Source organism: Myotis davidii, unplaced genomic scaffold, assembly GCF_000327345.1.
Source record: "Myotis davidii unplaced genomic scaffold, ASM32734v1 scaffold1997, whole genome shotgun sequence".
In the NCBI taxonomy this organism is placed as follows: domain Eukaryota; kingdom Metazoa; phylum Chordata; class Mammalia; order Chiroptera; family Vespertilionidae; genus Myotis; species Myotis davidii.
In genome coordinates, this window is record NW_006288266.1 from 79,065 (window position 1) to 94,180 (window position 15,116).

General features: G+C 38.2%; 1 protein-coding gene across 1 annotated transcript; it reads right to left on the reverse strand.

Annotated features, from left to right (window-relative positions):
• Positions 1-11,093: 11,093 nt before the first annotated feature.
• Positions 11,094-14,893, reverse strand: RPS9 (ribosomal protein S9). The gene is made up of 5 exons (XM_006760196.2): positions 14,810-14,893; positions 14,301-14,539; positions 12,563-12,595; positions 12,374-12,527; positions 11,094-11,341 (listed from the first exon to the last, which is right to left on the reverse strand). The coding sequence occupies exons 2-5, from the start codon at positions 14,518-14,520 to the stop codon at positions 11,164-11,166; spliced, it is 585 nt and encodes a 194-aa protein (XP_006760259.1). The 5' UTR covers positions 14,521-14,539; positions 14,810-14,893; the 3' UTR covers positions 11,094-11,163.
• Positions 14,894-15,116: the final 223 nt, after the last annotated feature.

The following is a 15,116-nucleotide window of genomic DNA, read 5'->3' on the forward strand; positions in this document are numbered from 1 at the left end:
TTCAGCAGTTGTTTTAAAGTACAACCAATAATATTCTCCAAAATAATGATTGAAGATGTTCAACAAAGGCTGCCTAATTTAGATACTTTTCATATAAAATGAACATGCTTTTTTCATAAAGTAGTATCACTTAATGCCTTGGTGCTTTTCACATCCAACTGTAGATTAATATAAAAGGATACGGTACAATATTGGAAGCAAGTGAAGTTATTATGTAATTTAGATAATTTTGACACACTAGAAATATTTACCTACTTTTGGCTCTACTCATAATCCACTTTATGACTCTAAAAGTTATTTCATGAATCCATATCTTGAAACACCGTTCTGTGAAAACTACCAAAAAAAGTAATTAAGTGAGATATCATCAGTTTTGTCTGATAAAATTCAGAGAAAAAAATTATGATTTAATCAGGATTTTTATATGTCTAATCAGATTTTATCTACTTTGCCTGTTCTAGGACAATGTTATTTTAAATTATGAATTTACATAAATTAAAATGAATGCACATTATTTGTTTTAAAATAAACATGAATATGCAGGAAAATAAGAAGAAATACATTCTTGAAACATTTAACAAAATGTATTTTATAATCAAACAAATCCATTAGGTGAAGTAGCTCAGACTCCTCATGCTCAAAAATATGAGTGAATTTCTCTCACATTTATTTTAAAACCTTTTCCTTTGAATAGACAACTAACTTCATTCTGCAACGTATGTTCATCATTAAATTCTTCCTTAAGTTTAAATATGTATATTAATATAACAAGGAGCTTTACTGCTTAAAAATTAATTTTGGGGAAGAGCAAGATGAAATATCTTCATTACTAACCATTTATCAAAATTGTGTAGTATGTTTAACCTCCCAATGATAGATGAGCTTTTCACCATGACATAAATCTGTAATAAACATTATGGCACTTTACTTTGCTCACTGATTTTAAAAGGAAAAGTAACCCTTATATTTCAAAGGGCTAGGCTATAAAAAATTTGGCAGTGCAAAGTGCTTTTTAAAATCCTGATTTGCTACACAAATTTACAACACAATTCTGTCACAAGCTCTGATTATTCCTTTTTACATACTCCTTTTCAAAAATGTATTCCTCAAAATCTGAAGAAACCCAGATATACCATATTAATAATTATGTCTGCACCTACTATTGTATTCAAAGCATTGGAATTAACTAAGGATTAGACATAGTGAGGAAACCAAACTTAATACAACATTATTATTGGCCCCTATTTTCATGTAATGAAAGAAATAAGATTTTTAAAAATATACAGTTTTAATAAATTTGGTATTAAAACAAACATCTATAAGTGCTCTTTTCATGTAAAATATTTCTTTGATATTAAAACTCATTTTTGCACTTATGATTTTATACATGTACATGTACAAATAATATTTCTGGGAAAATACATTCTAAGTTGTTTACAATGTTTGCCTGAAAAGTGTAGAAATACATTCTTTTGCTAATTTTTCTTTTGTTCTATTTGAATGTATTTTGTCCATGTATTACTTTCCAAATCCACTTTAGGTATAATTTACTTACATTAAAACATAAGTTAATGTATTAATTGAGATGAATTTTGATAAATAACATACAACCACATACACAATCTTATTAAACAAGCAAGTATTGATCTCATTTTTATCACTATAGATTATTGTTGCTTTTTCTAGAACTTCATTTTAGAATCATACAGTATGCCCTTTATTGTTCTTGCCTTCAAGAACAATAAAGGATTTTTATATTCATCCATTTTGTTACATGTATCAGTAGTGTATTTTTTTAAGTGATGAATTGTGTTCCATTGAATGAATATACCACAGTCAGTTCATCTATTCACTTGATTGGTATGTGGACTGTTTTTAGTTTGTGGGTTTTTTGAAAAAATTTATGTGAACACATGTAAAAGTTAGTGTGTAGTTATATGGTTTTCTTTTTCTTAGAAAATATCTGGAAGTGGGATTATGTGGTAAGTGTATTATAACCTTAAAAGACATTAGAAAACTAATATTTAAAGTGATTATATACCATTTTCTGCATTTTCATCAGAAATGTATACGAATTCCATTTGCTCCATATCTTCACCAATGCTTGGTATTGTCAGTTATTTTCATTTTAGCATTTCAAGTTGGTATGCAGTAATGAATAATTTTGCTTTCTTTACTTTTCATTTTCTGTAAGTTTAAAGATATTGAAAATCTTTTATCCATTTGGTTTGGTTATTTTTCTTTTAATTTTGATTTTATGTGTTTTTCATATACGTAATAAGCCGTTTGTATTGGTAGGTAATGTAAATATATTCTATCATTATTCGGCTTACTTTTTCATTTTTAATGTTGTGTTTTGAAGAAAAAAATTAATAAAGTCCAATTTATTGATTTTTTTTTTCAGTTTGTCCTTTTGTTAACCTAAGAAATCTTTGTTACCATCCAATTCACAATGAATTTCTTTTGTTTCCTTTAGGCATTTTAGAATTCTAACTTTTATTAACATCTATAATCTATTTTGACTCAATTTTCATATTTGATGAGGTAGGGGCTGAAGTTCATTTCTTTTTTTCACAGATCTATCTGGGGGTTCTAGCACAAGTTCTATGGCATATCATTAAAGCTTTAATAAATTTGGTACAATTTATTAAAATTTTAAACATTGAGTATGTTTTATCCCTTAAAAGACCTAACTGCAAGTCATGAAACCATAACAATTCTAGAAGAAATCATAGGCAGAAAAATCTCAGACATCTTTCGTGTCAATATGTTTACTGATACATCTTCCTCGGGCAAAGGAAAATAAGAAGAAAATAAATAAATGGGGCAACATCAAAATAAAAAGCTTCTTCACAGCAAAAGAAACCATCAATGAAGTGAAAATAGAGCCCACTTCATGGGAGATGTATCAGATACGATACATCTGATAAGGGGTTAATTTCCAAAATATATAAGGAACTCATACAACTTAACAAAAGGAAGACAGACAATCCAATTAAAAAATGGGCAAAGGACCTACATAGACACTCTTCCAGAGTGTACATACAGAAGGCCAAGAGACATATGAAAAAATGTTCAAAGTCACTGATCTGTTTTAATTTGCATCTGAGAAATGCAAACACCAATCAGAAAGAATGTATGCACCCCTATGTTGATAGCAGCACAATTTACAATAGCTACTGTAAGATTTGGAAACAGCTCAAGTGCCCATCAGTAGATGAGTGGATTAAAAAAGCAGTGTTACCTTTTTACAGTGGAATACTACGTGGTGGTAAAAATAAGAAAGAACTCTTACTGTTTGCAGCAGCATGAATGGACCTGGAGAATGTTATGCAAAATGAAATAAGCCAGTCAGAGGAAGATAAGTATGATGACTGACTTGCCGTCACATGATCCATCTCATATATGGAACCTAATGAACAAAATAAACTGATGAAGAAAAGATATCCAGAGACATAGAACCAATGGGCAGACTGTTGCATTTCAGGAGGAAGGTGGAGGTGTGGGGGTGAGATTAACAGGGGAACTTATATGCATATACACATAGCCCATGGACACAGACAATAATGTGGTGAAGACTTGGGAGGGGCAGGTCCAGGGAGGAGGGGTCAATGGCAAAAGATAACAAAAACAACAACAAAGGGGATATATGTATCGCATTCAACAGTAAAGATAATTAAAAAAAAAAAAAAAGCATGTTTTACCCTTATCCTGATCCTCCATTACCGTTACCCTTATTTTTCACTAGGATCTGTAATGATGTCATGATGCTGCCACAATCATTCTGATATTATTAGTGTTTTCTCTCTTTTCTTCATTATTAGTCTAGCTAGAGGTTAATGGATCTAATTTCGCTTTTCAGAGATGCATTATTTTTTCCAATAATTTTTAGCTATAACTTGTTATTTTGTTACTATATTGATGTTCACTCTCATTTTCATTATTCCCTACTCTCTAATTTGGGTTTAATTTTTTTATAGCTTCTTAATTCAGTAGATTGAATCATTTATTTTAACTACACTCTTTTTCTAAACTACTAAAATACAATTTTATCTAAGCATTGCTTGAGCTATAGTCCTCATATTTTATTGATATATTTTTATGTTAATACCATTTAATATTCAATTTTTTCTAACATCCTTTGCAAATTCTTTCTTGACCCCAACATTTATTCAAAAGTATGGTGCTTAATTTCCAAATATTTGTAAATGCTCCAGATGGAATTGGGTTATTGATTTATAATTAATTTTTACCTCTTCAAGAAATACATTTTTCTATGAAGTCAATTGTTGTAGATTCAATAAGACTTCATTTGTGGCCAAGGGTAATGTCTATTTTGACTATCCTATTTTAACTTGGAAGGAATATGTAGTGTTTTATTAATGTTAATTAAAGTGTTTTTATAACAATTTAAAGTATTCTTTATCCATTCCAATTTTATGTGCATTTGTTCTAAGTAAGGAGAGAGGAATGTTGCAATCTCCAGTTACACTGGTGAATCTCAATTTCTTTTTTCCTGTTCTGTGATTTTTTCTTCATGTATTTTGAATTCTTGTTACTAGATGCACAAACATTTATATTTGCTTGTTTTGTTGCTCATTTGAGCTTTTATCATAAAGAAATACTCATTTTTTCTGCTAATATTCCTTTAACTGAAGAATACTTTCATATTAATAGAGCCACTTCACTTATAAAGATTAGTGTTTGCATACTATAAACTTTCCACATCCTTACTTTTTACCTATCTATAACTTTATATTTTAAGTCTATGTATTTTCAATATCATATTGTGGAGTCTTCCTGTTCATATTTTAGCATGCATTTTCCCTATTTGTAACTTTTTATTCATTTGCATATATACAATTTATAACTGGAATAATTTTTCTTCAGCCTGAAATACTTGCATCAATTTATTATTTTATAGTACAGGTCTGTTGTAAATACTATTTTCTCCTTCTACGCATTCAGTGCCAAAATGTATACACTCAATTTCAAAACTGAGCTATTAGCTGTTTAAGTGTGTATACATTTTTTGGAACACCCTGTATTTCATACATATATACAATATAGAAACATAGTAAAAGAACAAAATTTGTGTGTCCAATAAAATCAACTTTAACAATTTTAGGATAATATTACATTTATGTGTAGAATACAACTTTAAGCAAAAAGTACTGTAATTTATTTATCCATTCTCTGTCTCAGAGACATTTAAATTGCTTCTTTCTTACACTCTCTCCAGCAAATACTGATATAATGAATATTCTTATAAACAATTCCTATGCACATGATTACAGGTTTCTCTAAAGTGTATAACTGGAGTAAAACTGTAGGGGCAAGGCTTAGGTCCATCTTTAAAACTACTTCATGCCTCATTGATTACAGGCAGTTGTACTAACTTTACTCACCCTTAGGGTGGAGGTAGGGATCAATATAGAGTTTCCACAATATATTATATGAAATTTCCAGTCTCTTACAAAATTTAAGAGATATAGAAAGAAATAGGAAAATATGACTCATTGGCAGAAACACACACACACACACACACACACACACACACACGGCACTAAGAACTGGGTGTTTTCTTTTTGAGGGGATCCAGTGATGGACTTAGGAAAATAGACTTCTAAGAAGCTATTTGAAATTTATTCAAATAATTAAAGTCAGTCATACCAAAAGAAAATATGATGAAAATGTCCTCTCAAATAGAAAATATATGAATAAACTGATATAAATTATTAAATAAGTATCAATGAGAATTTTGGAATGGGAATTCAAAATTCTGAAAATTTATGGAATAAAAATTTTATGTTCAATATGAAAAATTCACTAGTGGGATCAACAATAAACCTGAGATGACAGCAGGAGAAAAATCACTGAACTATATAACATTCTGGAAAAGGCAAAATGATAGAGATAATAAAAACATGAGTGGTGCTAGGTGTTTAGGAGGTAGGGGAGGATGCATACATGGAACAATGGGGAATCTTTAAAGCAGTGAAATTATTCTGTATTATACTGTAACACCACACACATGATATTATAAATTTGGTAAATACATAGACCTGTACAACACAGTGTGAATCTAATGCAACCTACGGATCTCAGTTAACAACAATGTTATCAGCTGTGACAAGTGCACTATATTAATGAAAGATGTGAATAACAGAGGAAACTATGGGTAGATGGGAAAAGGAATACATAAGAACTTCCTCTCCTTTCTGTTCTATTTTTCTACAACACTGCTTTAGAAATTATCTATTAACTAGAGGCCTGATGCATGAAATTCATGCAAGGGGCTCAGTCCCCGCCACCACCGTGGCTGCCTCCTCTGCTTCGGCCCCTGCCCATCGTGGTGGCCACCTTAGCCCTCGCAGCCTCAGCTTCATCCAGAAGGTCATCTAGAAGGATGTCCAGTCTAATTAGCATATTACACTTTTATTATTATAAATTAAAAATAAACAGACATTTACATTTTATTAAAAAGGTGAAAGATTTGAAAACATTTTATCTCATAGACTTCGACAACAATGTGGTGATTATAGAGGATGGGGGATGTATAAAGGCAGAAGAAGGTATAGGGGGGATAAATGGTGATGAAAAAATAAAATAATATTTTTTTAAAAAAAGAAAGACATTTAAAAAAATCTTTAGTTTTGAAAATATTACATATATCTCCTTTCCCCCCATTGATCCCATCTAGCCCTCCTTGCCCACCTCATCCCACCCCCGGTCATCACCACCCTATTGTCTCTGTCCATGGGTTATTCATATATGCATATAAGTTCTCTGGTTGATCTCTTTCTACCCACGCTCCCACCCTCACCTTCCGGCTGAGATTCCACAGTCTGTTCCATGATTCTATGTCTCCAGATCTATTTTATTCATCAGTTTATCTTGTTAATTAGATTCCACATATGAGTGAGATCATGTGATACTTGTCTTTGTCTGACTCACTTATTTCGCTTAGCACAATACTCTCCAGTCCCTCCATGCTGTCTTAAAGGTTAAGAAACCCTTATCTTTTACTGCTGCATAGTATTCCATGGTGTAAATATATCATAGGTTTTGTTTTTTGTTTTTTTTAATCCACTGATGGGCATTTGGGCTATTTCCAGATCTTAACTATTGTAAATTGTGCTGCTATAGAGATAGGGGTGCATGCATTCTTTTGGATTGATGCTTCAGCTTTCTTAAGATATATTCCTAGAAATGGGATCACTAAGTCAAATGGCAGTTCTGTTTTTAATTTTTTGATGAAAGTCTATACTGATTTTCATAATGGCTGTACCAGCCTGCATTCCCACCAGCAGTGTACTAGGGAAGCTAAGGAGAAAATAAACAAATGAGACTACCTAAAAATAAAAAGCTTCAGCACTGTCAAAGAAACCACCATCAAAATGAAAAGGGAACCCACTGTATAGGAGAACATATTTGGCATCTGATAAAGGGTTAATGATATATCTGATAAAGGATTAATATCCAAAATATATAAGGAATTCAGGCAACTTAACAAAAGGAAGACAAACAATCCAATTAAAAAATGGGCAAAGGACCTATTAGACACTTCTCCAAAGTGTACATACAGATGGCCAAGAGACATGAAAAAAATGCTAAAGTCACTGATCATTAAAAGGAATACAAATTAAAACAATAAGGAGGTATCATCACACACCTGTCAGAATGGCTACCATTAACAAATCAACACTGTTGAGAAGTGTCTATATAGGTCCTTTACCCATTTTTATTGGATTTTTTTAATCTTCTTTTTGTTAAGCTGTATGAGTTCTCTTTAAATTTTGGAGATGAAATCCTTATTGGATGTCACATTTGCAACTATGTTCTCCCATGAAGTGGGCTTTCCTGTTACTTTGTTGATGGTTTCTTTTGCTGTGCAGGAGCTTTTTATTTTGATGTAGTCCCATTTGTTTTTCTCCTTAGTTACCACTGCCCTAGGAGCTGTATTGATAAACATATTGCTACAAGATATGTCTGATATTTTGCTGCCTATGGATTCTTCTAAAATGTTTATGGTTTCCTGTTTTACATTTAAGTCTTTTATTCATTTTGAGTTTATTTTTGTGCATGGTGTAAGTTAGGGATCTAATGTCATTGTTTTGCATGTATCTGTCCAAATTTCCCAGCACCATTTATTGAAGAGATTATCTTGACTCCATTGTATGCTCTTGCCTCCTTTGTCAAATATTAATTAAGCATAATGGCTTGGGTCGATTTCTGGGTTCTCTGTTCTTTTTCATTGGTCTATATGTCTGTTCTTGTGCCAGTATCAAGGAGTTTTGAGAACAGTGGCTTTGTAATACAGCTGGATATCTGGTATTATTATCCTTCCAACTTTGTTCTTCTTTCTCAGGATTGCTGTGGCTATTCAGGGTCTTCTTTTATTCCAGATGAATTTTTAGAGAGTTTGTTCTAGGTCTGTGAAATATTCCGTTGGTATTTTAATGGGGATTGCATTGAACTATAGATTGCTTTGGGCTTTGGGTAGTATGGACATTTTAATGATGTTGATTCTACTAGTCCATGAACATGGTATATTCTTCCACTTGTTTATATCTTCCTCTATTTCTTTTTTCAATGTCTTATAGTTTTCTCAGTACAGGTCTTTTACCTCCTTAGTTAAGTTTATTCCTAGGTATCTTAATTTTTTTGATGCTTGATAAATGGGATTTTTTTTAGTGTCTCTTTCTGTGCATTCATTATTGGTGTATAAAAAAGTCATAGATTTCTGGGTGTTAATTTTGTATACTGCTACATTTACTAATTTATTTATTAAATCTAGTAATTTTTTGATGGAATCTTAATTTTTTATATACAATATCATGTCATCTGTGAATCATGAGTTTTACTTCTTCTTTTACAATTTGGATACATTTTATTTCTTCTTTTTGTCTGATTGCTATGGCTAGGAACTAAATAGACACTTCTCAGAAGTGGACATACAGAAGGCCAAGAAATATATGAAAAAATGCTCAAAGTCACTAATCACCTGAGAGATACAAATCAAAACAACAATAAGGTACCATCTCACATATATCAGAATGACTATCAACAAATCAACAAACAACAAGTGCTGGCAAGTATGTAGAGAAAAAGGATCCCTTATACACTGCTGATGGGAATGTAGCCACTGAAGCAAACAGTATGGAGTTTCCTCAAAAAATTAAAAATGTAACTATCATTTGAGCTAGTAATTTCACTTCTAGGAGTATATTCCAAGAAACACCAATCAGAAAGAATATATGCACCCCTATGTTCATAGCAGCACAGCTTACAATAGCTAAGATCTGGAAATAGCCTAAGTGCCCATCAGCAGATGAGTGGAATAAAAAACAGTGGTTATATCTACACAATGAAATATTATGCTGCTGTAAAAAAGTAAAGAACTCTTACCATTTGCAACAGCATGGATGGACCTGGAGAGCATTATGCTAAGTGAAATGAGCCAGCTGGAGAAAGATAAATATCACATGATCTCACTCATTTGTGGAATATAATGAACAAGGTAAACTGAAGAACAAAAATAGATCCAGAGATAGAGAAGCATGAACAGACCATCAAACCTCCGAGAAAAGGGTGGGAAGGTTGGGAGAGGGATGAAAGAGTTCAACCAAAGGACTTGTATGCATGCATACAAGCATAACCAATAGACACAGACAGTAGCGGTATGTGCTCAGGGGTGGGAGCGGCTGGGGAGAGGTCAATAGGGGAAAAAAGGAGACATATGTAATACTTTCAACAATAAAGAATTTAAATTTAAAGAAACAAATCAACAAATGACAAGTGCTGCAGAGGATGTGGAGAAAAGACTTTTTTTTTCCAAAGGAGATACACAATTGGCTAATATTCACATGAAAATATGTTCAACATCATCATTAGGGAAATACTACTCAGGCCACAATGTGATACCTCCTCTCACTAATGAGTGTGGCTCTGACAAAAAACACAAATAATAACAAGTGTTGGCAAAGATGTATAGAAATTATACCCTTTATTTATTATTGGTGGAAAAATAGAATTATGTAGCCCCTTTGGAAATCAGTTGGCCTTGCAGTTCCACTTCTATGTACATAGCCAGAAGAATCAATACATATCTCTACACAAAAACTTAATAGCCAAAAAGTGGAAACAATGCAAATGTCCATCAAGTGATTAATGGATGTAAAACCTGAAATATCCAGAGAATGCAATATTTCTCAGCCATACAAAGGAATGAAGTACTAATATATGCTACAATATAATGCTGTGAATGAAGCCAGTCACTATAGACCACATATTGCAAAATTCCATGTATGTGAAACTCATGTAAATAGAATTATGTAATTCCAAAATAAGCAAATCTTTTTAATAAAAATTAGATTAGAGGTTGCCAGGGACTGAGGTTATGGAAAGATAGTCTAAATTTAGATGTGGAGATTGTTGCTCAAGGCTTTGAATATATATAAACCACTGACCTATAAACATTACATGTATGAACCTTCGAATGTGCTAACGATCCCTCCTCTGAGACCTATGAGTGGGCATTCAGGGCCTATTAGCCAAACAGTCCTCAAAGAGATATGCCCAGGGCTATAGTAGCTTCACTGGAAGGATACACTAGAGATGCAGGTGAGTTCCTCTAAATGTACCCCTTAAACAGAGCCCCTTTACCTAAAAGGGTAAATTTTGGGGAGGTTTTTGAGGTTTATGTTTTAAATTGTCCTACCCTTGCCCTCTATTGTAATGCCCTGCATAATCTCCCTTAATATCACTATCTTGACAATTGTTTGCATAGACCTTTGAAATGAAATGTCGGAATTGGAAAATGCCCTACAATGGAAATAAAATAGCAAATAAAAATTTCACCTCAAAGATTCTTTTTCCTAAAATTTCAGACTGTATTTATAAACCCAACCTTACATAATTATTAAATCTCTATAACTATAATGTTAATGAAGCTGGCATATTTCTTTCTACTCAAAATTGGTGTGACATAGTGTTTTATGTATCCGTTCTTCATTTGCATAGATTTCAAATTCCATACCAAGAAAAAGGCCACTCTCAGAAATGGAATTTCACTTTTTTTTTTTTTTTTGCCAGTTCAAAGTGTTTTATTATCTGAATGGAAAAGTAGACACTCTGCCAGTCCAGGGGGGATGAGGGGACCTAATCCTCCTCCTCGTCATCACCGGCTCCAGCCCCGCCCTGGCCCTTCTTGGCGTTCTTCCTCTTCACGCGGCCGGGGCGGCCACCCCCGTATGGAGACCGGAGGGAGAAGTCGATGTGCTTCTGAGAGTCCAGACGGACAATGAAGGAGGGGATGTTCACCACCTGCTTGCGGACCCTGCAGGCGGGGGATGGCAGGTCAAGGGGGAGCAGGACCCCACACTGGACCAGACACCACTCTCCTCACTTGTGCCTCGAGCTGACAGGTTTGGCATTTACAGCTGCGCTCACACAGCTAAGCTGGCCGGGCCTCCTGACCCTATGGCTTCCGGGTCCATCTAATCTAACCCGTACAGATACTCTGTGAGATGAGCTTCTCTCATTTCACACAACAGGGAGATTCAGAGGTAACCACACAAGGCCACAAAGCCAATGAGGTGAGGTGGCAGTGTATCAACCCGAGATCTGACCTTCCAATATTCTGAATTGTGCCAGACACGGAGCTTCGTTTTCCTGCAGTTTCACTGCCCTGGACGCAGCAGCCCAAGGCTGGGCTCTAAGTCATTTCCAACGAGAAATGTGACCGAGGCTCTTGCCCGTGGGTCATCGCAGGACTAGGGAAGGGCTTAGGCAGCCAATTCCATAAATCAGCACCCTGGCCACTTACTGCAGAGCTCCCCGAGTGGTGCCAATTTACAGAAAGGGCAAGACCGCTGCCCTGAGTGGTGTCTTCACTGCACCAGCCGCCACCCTGAGCCAGCATCTGCACACAGCAGACCCTGGACTGTGGTCCATTAGCCAAGTTAACACCCACTGCAAGAATCCAAGAGGATCAGGGTCTGGAACAACTTCACGAGTGGGTCCGGGATCCAGCTGAGCCCACCCAAGCAATGAGGCCCAGTGACTTCTCTCTCAACTGGGAGCACCAGAGCTGTTACCTGTCCAGCTGCCTGCATGCCTGGCAGAGGCCTTCGCAAGGTGTACGGCTCAAGCCGCAGTGACCCTTGCGCTGGGCTATAGGGGGGTGAGGCGGCCCCCAGCTCCCCACAAGCTGTAGGGGTCACTCTGTACCCTCAAGGTGAGCTCACACCTTTGTCACCTCCGAGGGCTGCACAGGAGACAGGGACAGCAGGCTTAGTGAGAGCAACCTTCAGAAGGGATGGTGGTGGCGAGGGGCTGAGGGATTCAGGGAGCCTGGCATAGGTGGTACCTGATGTGACGCTGGCGGATCAGCACACGGGCATGGTGGATGGATTTGGCCAAGCCCAGCTTGAACACCTGGGTCTGCAGGCGCCTCTCCAAGAAATCCTCGATCTTCAGGCCCAGGATGTACACTGTTATCAATCGTATTTCACAGGGACCGTCTGGAGGCACCAAAAGATGGTTATAGAATATGTGCAAGACTGTACAATGTGCCGCAGCAGGGCATTGCCTGGTGAAGGGGAGGAAGCATGAGCCACGGTTCTGGCTGCGCTCACACTTGATGGGTGCAAGTCCTCCACCCTGTGCTGACCATGCTGGTGGGATATCGGTGGAAGTATGAGCTAATTCTGACATAGGAGTCAACATGCCAGCCAACCATTTGACTGGTGTGACTCTCACACAACCCTAAGGCAGGTCCCTATGGCTGCATCCATCTCACCAGGGAGGGCATGTGACCACATACAGCTATGTCCTCATCTGGAAAAGGAGAGCCTTCCTCAGAGTTGTCAGGAAGGAAAATGAGAGCCCACTAAAGGGGCTCAGCATTCACCTGCAAGACTAAGGGCGGCTGTTATCAAACTAGGACTCCCAGGACAAAGCACGGGGGTAAGCTAATATCCTGGAGTTAAGAAAGCCCTACCAGCTTCACAGCACAGGCTTATAGCTAATTAGCACCTTAACACGGAGATAAAAGCCCAAAACTTTCATCCTTGGAAAGGTTTAGCTTCACTTCTCCCCCACCCTTTCCTGTGGCTAAATGGCTTCATTTCCTAGAAAGTGACTGACTTCCCCTTGCAATTTCTATTTCTACCCTGGAAAACCAATCCTTGGACACCTACAGATCACCTGTCATCCCTGCCACATGACTGTCATCTAACTGCAGCCTTGAGTAAGTGTCACTGTGACTAGCTCTGAGTCCCGAGACCAGAACCAGCAGTGGCTGCTCCCTACAACCTCTGGGATTAAGTCTCACCCAATACCAGCGTCATTGGGAAAAGGGATTCTGAACTTTCATGAGACTGTCAAAGGGGGGCCTCTCACTACCTGTTCTTACAGATATCAGTAGCCAACCTTATGAGGTGCTGTGCATGTTAAAGAACACATATGAAGATCTTAGAAAAAAGCACTTAGCCAATCCTTATAAATCAGCTATTTTAATATTATTGCCACCTTACAATCTGAGAGGTACCATTAAAATTTGGGCCCTAACCAGTCTGGCTCAGTGGATAGAGCCCCGGCCTGCGGACCAAAGGGTCTGAGGTTCGATTCTGGTCAAGGGCATGTACCTTGGTTGCAGGCCCATTCCCAGGAGGGAGTGTGCAGGAGGCAGCTGGTCAATGTTTCTCTCTCATCAATGTTTCTAACTCTCTATCCTTCTCCCTTCCTCTCTGTAAAAGTCAATAAAAAATATATTTAAAAAAATTGGGGTGTGATCGTGTCCATCTTCCACTAACTTCCCATCTCAAAGTAGAAAATTAAGACCTTGAGCAAAAGTCTAAATGTCTTCCCTGTGATATCCACAGTCCTCTCCTGTTCAGGCCTTTGCTAAAGCTCACCTGAATGTCCCTGACCGCCTTATTTAAGCAGGCAAATGTACACAGCCAAGTCCCCCTCCCCGCAGTCACCATCAGAAATTTCACTGTCTATCCCCACCAGAACCATGTCACATTATACACACACACATACACACAGAGCTATAACCAGGTGTCCCAGCTTGGCGGGCATTATTGATTTTGGTCAACAGTAAACTAACCTCCATTATCACTCATAAGGGACAGTGTATCCAGAGCCACTTCTCCACGCCCCCGCCCGCCCCCTCCCGGGTTCCCATTAAACGCCAAGGATCCACTTAACACTGACCACTGGACAGGTACGCCTACAAGAACCGCAGTGGCTCCGCACCTCATGGCTGCCCTGTGGGCTCCCACACACACCTTCAAACAAACGCCGCTGGTCTTTCTCGTCGAGCGTCAGCAGCTCCCGGGCAGCCTTGCGGATCTTGGCCAGGGTGAATTTGACCCTCCAGACCTCACGCTTGTTTCGGAGCCCATACTCTCCGATCAGCTTCAGCTCTTGGCCGAGGCGGGACTTCTCGAAGGGTCTCCGAGGGGTCACATAGGTCTTGCGACAAACCCAACTCCGGGCCACGGGCATGTTGGCGGCGCTGCTCCGCCTGCGCAGGAGAGAAACGCGACGGTGAGTAACGCGCTTGGCGCCTGCGCGGTCCCACGACTACGCTAGAATCCCGTGGCGCCCAAGAGAAGATCTCGCGAGAACGTCCCCAAAGCTTCCAGAACCGCCTTCACTCCACAAACGTGTCGCCGTCCTGTCCAGCCATCCTCCTCTCACCGCCCGCCCCAACCTCTCCACTGTTTTTATCCGAGTTTGAGAGGCCCACGCGGCCTTACAACCCACACCAGAACCAGGAAGCACGGCAACCCACCTAACCCAAGCGCGGACCCGGCTGAGAAAGAGGAGCGCACGCGCCCCGGCCGCGCTTTTATAGCAACGCCGCCGTCGCGTGACGTCATCGCGCACGGCGCCGGCCTGCACCAATCAGAAGAGGCGTTGGCGGGCGGCCCCGCTGTGGAGACGAGAGGCGGGGCGAGAGCGGCTTTAATAAACCGGGGCCCGTTGCTCTCGGCCTGACAGGGACTCGGGGCACCGATGACTCCGGAAGTGGGGAGCCTCTTCCGCCCCCTGGTGGTGCCCTAAGTCCCGCCTGCTGGCCTCCGAGTCGCTGCAATGCT